The sequence below is a fragment of the Cryptomeria japonica genome, chromosome 7 (genome assembly GCF_030272615.1).
Source record: "Cryptomeria japonica chromosome 7, Sugi_1.0, whole genome shotgun sequence".
NCBI lineage: Eukaryota > Viridiplantae > Streptophyta > Pinopsida > Cupressales > Cupressaceae > Cryptomeria > Cryptomeria japonica.
Window position 1 is genome coordinate 112,013,675 of NC_081411.1, and position 9,857 is coordinate 112,023,531.

The 9,857-nt window shown below is 33.6% G+C and overlaps 1 protein-coding gene across 1 annotated transcript; it reads right to left on the reverse strand.

Moving 5' to 3' along the window:
• Nucleotides 1–1,607: 1,607 nt before the first annotated feature.
• Nucleotides 1,608–2,574, reverse strand: LOC131061230 (non-specific lipid transfer protein GPI-anchored 29-like). Its single transcript, XM_057994773.1, has 3 exons — nt 2,235–2,574; nt 1,767–1,934; nt 1,608–1,639 (listed from the first exon to the last, which is right to left on the reverse strand). Exons 1-3 carry the CDS (start codon nt 2,572–2,574, stop codon nt 1,608–1,610), a joined length of 540 nt encoding a protein of 179 aa, XP_057850756.1.
• Between the last annotated feature and the right edge of the window lie 7,283 nt (nt 2,575–9,857).

A 9,857-nucleotide genomic window follows, 5' to 3' on the forward strand; every position in this document is an offset into this window, starting at 1 on the left:
AACATTCACTATTAACAACAAGCAACAAGAAACTAGAAAACACGAAGGATGAAATCAAATTTTCTTCATTATGCTTCAATCACTTTTTTGCTGAAAAGGAAAATAATCCTATTTAATTATAAACTAAAATTTTCCTTATTTGGTAGATTTTTACAAAATCTAAAATTTTCCATTTTAGGTAATTTTCAAATCCATCCAACAAATCACGAAATTTTTTAAGAATCTACACAAATTCCCAACTTGCTAATTTGATAACATATACAAGTTCAAAAAAAACAGAGAAAATAAATATCTAAAACCTAAAGAAAAAATAAAAAAAACTTGTTTTGAGGCCGAAGATGAAGCAATTAGGCCTTGACAAATGCATCGAATCAAGGTCCAACCAAACTAGGTTCTAGGAGATCCAAACAACTCTTCATGATACACATCCATGTCAAATTTCACTCCAAACAAACAATCGAGTCAAAAGTTATGACGTTCGGAAGACCCTACATCGGTTTTGTTCTTTCTTTTCCAGCTAGATCCATATTGTGATGTGTAGGTTTAGAAAATTTTACAACCTATAGAGTATCTTAGAGGCCCATGTATTGGAAGACTAGGATTTGTAGGAAAGGGAGAACATTGGGCATTGGCCCTTTGACAATAAGTACCAGTTTGCTCACAGTGTTGTAGAATTCCAAAAATATGGTGGAGGTTTATTGGATTTAGAAAGTGGGGCTACATCTAGTGGGCTTCAAAATTATTTTAGGGAAAATCCTTCATCACTAAAACCTCATACAAAGGAGTAGGACCTCAATATTTTATATTTAATATTGAGATTTCCATGACAAAGAATATGCTAGCAAATCAATCTCGTAAAGAAAATTATGCACCATTTGTCTGGGCAACAAAGAGGTTTATGAAGATTTAGTACATGTGCATATTGTCATGGAGCTATGTGCTAGGGATTAGCTTTTTATTAGATCTCTGACATATCCTTTCACACAATAACGACTCTACAATAACGACAAGTATAAGTGCTTGGAAAAACATTACAATTATTCTTTGACTGCAACACCCATCTAACATATAAAGTATACATGCATGTGAATAGTTTTATTTTTATTTTAAATTCAATTTTTGTTCATTGTATCATTCATCAATTAGAATGATGGTGTCATATCAAATATTTGTATACAATATAAAAAATTTAAAACAAGTAAAAAATGAAAAAAGGATAAAGTCCTTAATCAATTAGATTATCAATAATCCATGTTTTAAATATTTTTCATTAAACATATTACATTTTAATTTTATAAATAATAAATATTTATATTATTTAAAAGAATTCCTATTTGTTGACTCATCTATCACTTAATCAATTCGCACTGCAATAGTGTGTACTGAAGATAGAATCTAATAATTGACATGTATAGACTCACTGTTCTAAGATGAAACGGAGCAGCACAGTGAAATTCAATCTATTTTATTCCACTCCAAAGCTAAGAAGTACAACATACAATGAGAAGTAATGCAGTGAACAGTTTATTGCCCAAATCCATCCCCAAACTACAATCAAGCCCGCTAAACTATTTCTACGATCTTTTCAATCAGAGTCTTCATTTAAATCAGTGCCCACCACGTCTTTTCACAAAGGTACCTGAAAAACAAAACAAAACGTCAAGAAAACCCTAAACAATAGCTAAGTAGTAATAATACATTCTAAAATAATCATACTAGAAAACTGGAAAAAACTTACTTGATGGAATGGTGTGGTGATTAGACACCAAGCAGTCTTCTGAAAAAGGGAGAGGGAGCAAGAGTTGTAGTTATTGGAACAAATGGATTTCCTGGAAAAGCTATACTAGGTGGTACAGCTGGAGCTTCAGCAGGAGCTGCTGGCACAGATGGAAGAGGTGGCAAAGCTCCACAAGATGGCACAGCTGGAGCTTCATCTAGTACAAGAAACATGAATAGTTAGAAGTAGCTCGCTTTTTGGTAAGTGGGTTCTTTATGGATGATTTTATTTGTGCCGTCATTTTTTCATGTTTTTTCTTAACTGTTAGTTCAATATAAGAAAACTGCTCCTCTGAAAGAATAATTAGGCTAAATAGACAGCGCAATAACCATAACTGAACTAATTTCTAATTGGTTGAGATTGTTATCTTTGCCCTCTATAACAGAATACTGACTGTGCTATTCTCGATCTTTCCTGATATATAGATTATTTTCATGTTTAATAGAAATTCGTGTACCTAAACTCAAATTTGTATCATAATCACCGCAGATTCCTGGAAATGGGACCATGCATTCCATGAGAAGATCTGGCGCCCTAGTCACATTTAGTTGATCTCCTCCAGTTCCGTTTAACAGCGGGCAGTAACAGACTGGGCTTTTATGAACAACGTTAGTCAAGGCTTTGCAACACTCTGGAGATGGGCATTGATCGTTGCCTGCAAGGAAGTTGAAGCACAGAACCACGGTGGGCATTAGAGAATCACAGTTTGTCGACTGTGCAGCAATGTCAGCAGTGCCAATCAAAGCCACCATAGCCATGAAAGCCATTACTCTCTTTGCTTTCACCATGAATTCCATCGCAATAAATATTGACTGGAAGACCAAAAGGAAAAAAAGCTCTAGAAACCAAGAGGATCAGGAGCTTTGATTATCCGAATGCAGATAGCTTGTGGAGAAGGGATTTTAAAGGCCTCGGAAATCGTATGTCGGTTTACTAAATAGATTTATCAAAGAGATCTTGGACTAATCACCCTCTTTTCTTTTGGGCGAGCTTAGCAACGAATTACACTGTAGAGGTTAGGTTTTTCTTGTAGTCGGTTTCTTCTTCTATTATTAAATTGAAATAGGCGACGCGTAATTACCTGTAATTTTTATCAATCCTATCATTGCCTAGTCTTGATAATATAATTTCACGTCGCCTCCAAGAAAAATATGGACGGGACATTAAAATCTGCATGTTCTGTTTTGTTATTGTAATCATTTTTTTTAGACTTCAGAGTGTCTTTTCTCTTTGGTGATTCCTTTCGTTTTTTTATTTTATATCATTCACAAATAACTCGTCAATATTCACCATGGAAATATGAATCTTTATGATGAAATTTCATTAGCGAAGAGTCAAGAGTTGAGGCATACTTATGCCACAAAATTCATGTGGGGCATGTTCTCAACCTTATGCTTTATGTAGTCTTTTTACTCAGTAACATTTGATTCTCCTTATAATCATTCAAAACCATTTAACATTATCAATAGATCAAATATTCATTGACTTTTTTTCTATAAATAATAAAATAGACGTCTAAGTAATTAGTTGTAGAATTTTATCAATCTTATGATTTCTTAGGTTTTGATAATATAATGTATAATGCCACCTCTAATATAAATTTTGAGGGGACATTAAAATCTTCATGCTCTATCTTGCTATTGTAATCATCTTCTTTAGAGTGTTCTATCCCTAAGCATCCTATGACTGTCTATGTATATGAAAGTAACTCTTCCTACCCCACAAATAGCGAGTGAAATACATCATAGACTAGGAAACCTTCCCCTTCCTAAACTGCATAGTGTTTATTATGAGTTTGCACCTCCACCATAACCTAAACTACAATAGGACAAATGCTTGGCACCATTTGAACCTCCTTCTATCTCTCAATCTTTAGAGATTCCCTTTGTTACTTCTTCTATTCATAGAAAAAATTAAGAAAATGAATCGATGTTGTTTGATACCTCACATCCAACTACAGAAGCTCTATATCATAACAAATAAAATCCTAGTGTGAGAAAATGCAATAGAAGATGTCATGTTATCGCTCATAATCTTATTATCAGAAGTGAATCTTCCCCTAAGTAGTTTGATGTTAATATGGCCTAGCATACTCAACCTTCCTTACCTTAACCTACCCCTAAGAATGATCTTTGCATTTCCCAACACAACCAAAAGCATAAGTTGTCGATTCCAAGGGATTCTTCTATTCCTTATTCTTCTACTATAGTAGATAATTCTTACAATGAGATTGACAACATTATTGCACCACCCCTTGTGATAAAATTGGTTGATGATTCAAATGACATGGTTAAAACTATAGAGAATGATTTTGATTTATTCTTAATATTTTCTAAAGCATTGACTCTAGCTCATAGTGCCACACATGGTGACCCTTCCTTAGGGAATGACCCATGTTTATAACTAGATATATCTCCTTTTACTATAAAATTTGTAGCTCCTTTAAGTCTATCCTACTATTTCTTTATGATGAATAAGATGGGGAGTTAGACGATGACTCTTAAGTGCACTATCCCTTAAATTATCTTTTTGTGCATTCTCGCTTGTATTGTCATCTTCCATGATGTGTGTTGGAATATGAAGTCATTTCTACTATTATTCTAGAAGTGATGAATAGTTATGAGTTGGTAGGTCACTATTGTTAGTCAAATGGTCACAAATTGTTGACTTATTATTTTTAACATTTTGAAAATTATCTAACACAAGTCATAGTTTCTATTCTTGGAAAGTTGTCTTCAATTAGGACTTTGCAACTCACATCTTATATGCTATGTGAAGTCAATTTTTTATATACTATTGAAGATTCTTGTAATTGTGAAAATTATTGAGTAATATAACACAACATATATTTTCCATTGTTTTTTTAGCAATAATTTTACTAGGGTTTTCAACATAAATTTGTGTTTTTTTTGTTTTTTCTCCACATAATTTTATATATTAGATTTTCATAACAATGTGGTTTCGATGTCTATTGTTTGTTAAGTTATCTTTAGATGATCCTTGATGCTCCGTTGTAAAATGAATACAAAGAGACCAACCCTATTGTGACATTTCTCTATTTGTATCTCAACTCTGACCTTTGTAAAATGTATGTTATGTTGTAAATGTTCTTTTGTCTTGTCTTTTAGGGATGATGAAAAAAATTGAGGCATTTAGGTATCTTCCATGTTGACCCAAAATCCCTTTATTACTTCTTACATGCTCTTCCTCCTTTGTACTTGTAGTTCAACTATATTTTAGGGATGGGTACCCAAATTTAGATAAGCATATTGATATATTGTTCATCATGTATTCATATTGACCCTTGATATTTATATCCCATAAATTGTCTTGCATTCTCTTGTCCGTATGTGTTAGGATAACCGGTGAACAACTGAGAGGGGGGGCTGAATTAGTTGTTAACAGATTATATCATTTAATCTACTTATTAACCTTAAACCAGATTAAGTACCAGTAGGGAAGAAACAGATACTGGTAAACAATACAACTTAACAATTTAAAGAAACCATACCACATAACACCATGATTTGTACATGGAAAACCTGGAAAGGGAAAAACCATAGTGGGAAGCCTACCCACAGTCAGATGATACTTCTATAGAAAGTATGTGCTACAATGAGGGGCCTACACATGCAAGAAGGCATACTGCCTAGAGCATACTTCTCATTACAAAAGAGTCTCACTGAGTACAGAGGTTAAAACCACCTCAAGATATATGGACAACAATCTAGAATAATGAACTGCCAGAGATAGCATTTGCCATGCCTGATTATAGTCCTGGTTAAGCTCAATAGCGGAGGCCTTTGACCTCTTCCTTAATCCCAATTAGATCACCTATGATCGACCAAATCTGCTCCGCATATGATATTTCATTCCAGGACCACAAACACTTATTCCATTCCCATACCACGATCTACAATGAGATCTTACATCATTTTATACCAACCCTAAGGCCTAAACCAATTAGGTCAGCCACCTAAAAGATATTACAATCAGATCATTACATAAATACATATTACAATGATATGCCATGTCGGCTTAAGACCAAAACAACAAAAAAAAATCCATAAATCATCCTAAAACATACGGGTTGTTAGGTCTCAGAGACAACTGAGAGGGGGGGGTGAATCAGTTGTCAGATAAATTCAAACCAAAAACAACTTAACCAACTTAATGCTTAATACCGGTAAACCAGTTAAGTATGTCGATAGATAGTGTTAACAGTTAATTGCTATACCTACCGGTGAACCATATACCAATAACTGTGCAATACTTACTTGCTTTCCGGTGAGTGCTGTTGGATCTCCAAAGTGCTAGTGTTTTAGTAGGTGTTGACATCAATGACAAAACCATAGCAAAATACTAACAATCTCCCCCTTTGGCATTGATGGCAACACAAGATGGAAAAACCATCAAAGTGTCAAAACAAAAATGCCAAATACAAAAAACTAACAGTCTCTCCTAAACAACAATCTCTCCCCCCTAGGAGCAACATGTGTTATCCAAAGTTTTTCAATACCAATCTCTCCTTAAAATGATAATGTGTTTTTCCATAGATATCTCTCCCCCTTTGACATCAAATGCCAAAGTTATAATAATACCAAGTACATATACAAAATACCAATCAATTCAATATACCAACTACTCCCCCTGAGAAGTAGCTTCCTCATCAAAGACCAAAGTAAAAGATTTGTCTCTTAATTATGTCGGTTAATGACAATCATCAACTATTTAAGTCTCCACTGATGGTGGTATGACTCCAAGCTGATCTCTGAGATATTCAAAAGTCTTCTTAGGAAAAGGTTTTGTGAAAATATCTGCAAGTTATTCTTTAGTATTCACATAAACTAGTTTTATCTCCTTTTCTTCAACTTTTTCCCTTAGAAAATTTAGTTTGATAGAAACATGTTTTGTTTTAGAATGTAACACCAGATTCTTAGATATATCAATTGTTGCATTGTTATCACAATATATTGTAATAGGTTCCTTGCATTTTACCTTTATGTCTTTCAACATTTGCTTAAGCCATAGTACCTGTGTACAGTTAGTTGTTGTTGCAACATATTCTGATTCTGCTATTGATAAAGATGTACAACTATGTTTCTTACTCAACCAAGAAATTAATCTCTTTCCAAGAAAGAATGCTCCACCGGTGGTGCTTTTTCTATCATCCACATCTCTTGCCCAATTTGCATCTGTGTATGCACATAGATCAAAATTTTCATCTCTAGGATACCATAATCCAGGATTTGTAGTGCCTTGTAAGTACCAGAAAATCCTTTTTACTGTTGATTCATGATTTTCTCTTGGATTACTTTGAAATCTATAAACAATACATACTGCATTCATAATATCAGGTCTGGTTTGTGTTAAATACAGTAAACCTCCTATCATAGATTTGTACCTAGTTGTTTTAACAGGTGTAGATTCATCCCTTTAAGATAATTTGTCATTTGTAGTTATAGGTGTGCTTAATGGTTTAGATTTCTCGATCCCAAATTTCTTTAGTAACTCTTTCAAGTACTTGGATTGACTCAGAAATATACCTTTGTCAGTCTGTGAAATCTGCAATCCTAAAAAGAATTTTATTTCTCCAATCATAGACATTTCAAATTCTTGCTGCATTTTAATAGAAAATTATTTACATAATCCATCTTCTCCTCCAAAGATTATATAATCAACTAATACTTCTATAATCAAGATATCATCATTAATTATTTTTTAATATAAATTGTTGTCTGCATTTCCTTTAGTAAAACCAATCTTTAAAAGATACTTATCCAATCTTGCATACCAAGCTCTTGGGGCTTGTTTCAGTCCATACAGAGCTTTTCTTAACTTGCAAACCATATTATTGTCATCTGTCAAAGAAAATCAATCAGGTTCTTCAATGTATACTTCCTCTTCAAGATCTCCAATCAAAAATGCATATTTAATATCCATTTGATAAACTTTGTAGTTCTTGTGAGCTGCAAAAGCCAAGAATAATTTGACTGCCTCAATTCTAGCTACCGGTGCTAAGGTTTCATTGTAATCAACTCCTTCTTTCTGAGAATATCCCTTACATACTAGGCTTGCTTTATTTCTGACAACCTTACCATCTTCATTAAGTTTGTTTCTGAATACCCATTTGGTTCTAATTACATTTTTATCTTTGGGTCGGGGAACTAATGTCCAAGGTATTATTTTTCTCAATTTGTTCTAATTCTTCTTCCATAGCTTTAATCCAAAATTTATCTTCACATGCCTCATTTACAGATGATGGTTCAATTTGAGAAATAAGACATACCTCTTCATTTGCCAATCTTCCTCTTGTCATAACTCCTTTAAATTTGTTTCCAATTATCTGATCTTTAGAATGATTCAATTTTACATACCGGGGTGTCTTAGTTTGCTGTTGTTCTTCAATTACTGTGGAATCCTATGATGGTATCGAGGTAACTGGATCTTCATTTTGTACTGGTGGATTTAGCGTAGGTTCATTTGTCACAATTTCTGTCACCGGTTCAGAGTCTATATACTTTGAATTTCCTCTAAATTGTTCATCAATCTTTACATTTGTACTCTCAACAATTTTCTGCAATCTCTTATTAAAACATCTATATGCCTTGCTCTTAGATGAATAACCAAGAAATATTCCTTCATCACTTCTAGGATCAAATTTGCCAATATACTCATCTCTTCTAATACAACATTTACTTCCAAAAATTCTGAAATACTTAAGAGTAGGAGTATTACCAAACCATAGTTCATGAGGGGTCTTACTGGTTTCACCTTTTATGTGAACTTTGTTGAATGTATAGACCGCTCTGCTAACTGCTTATCTCCAATATACATGTGGTAAATTTGCTTCAGATAACATACTTCTTGCTGCATCCAAGATAGTTTTGTTTTTCCTTTCAACAATTCCATTCTACTGTGGTGTCCGAGGTGCTGATAGCTGTCTTCCGATTCCATTCACTTCATAGAATGTATTCAAGTCCTTAGATGTGAATTTTCCTCCTTGATCTGATCTTAAACATTTGATTTTCTTACCTGTTTCATTTTCAACCATTGCTTTGAATAGTTTGAACTTTCCAAGTGCTTCTGATTTTTCTCTGAGAAAAGTAACCCAACACATTCTAGAATAATCATCAATCATTAGCATGAAATATCTATCACCTTGTAAGCTTTTAGTTTTAGCTGGACCACATAAATCGGTGTGAATCAAATCAAGAGCATTATTGGATATTTTTGGAATACTTTTGAAACTAGCTCTAACTTGTTTTCCAGATTGACATTCCTTACATATTGTATTCTGAGGTTTCACAATTTTAGGTAGACCTCTAACTGCCTTAGAAGTACTTATCTTTACCTTGCAATCAAAGTTTACATGACAGATTCTCTTATGCCATAACCAACTTTCATCTATATGTGCAATCAAGCATGCCTTTTCACTGTTATTTAAATGAAAGATATTACCTCTAGTCTGATTACCGGTTGCAATTTCTAAACCAGTTCCACTCATGATTTTGCATTTTCTATTTTTAAATTGTAATTGAAATCCTTTCTCAACTAAATGACCAACACTTAAAAGGTTATGCTTTAATCCTTCAACACAATAGACATTGTCAGTGTTATGCTTACCATCAAGAGATATTGTACCCTTACCTTTGATTGAACAAGCTTTGTCATCTCCAAATCTTACTAAACCTCCATTGTATTCTTGAAAGTTCAAGAATTTACCTTTGTCTCCTGTCATATGATGTGAGCATCCTGAGTCAATGATCCATTTATCCTTTACTTCAACTTTAGCTACTAGGGCTTGTTCTACCGGTTGAGAAGCATGGCCAGTTGATCTTCTATTATAGCAACAAAAACCCATCCATTTTCTGCTGGATCCTCATCAGAATCATCAGTCACACCTTCATTAGCAATGTAACAAGATTTGTCTTTGTTCTTCTTAAATTTGTATCTTTGATATTTAGGATTAGGCTTGTATGTTCTTCTAGATTCTTCTCTTAGTCTATCATGTCTATTAGGGCATCTCAAAGCCATATGACCAATCTTATTGTAGTTAAAACATTTAAAGGGTGCTTTA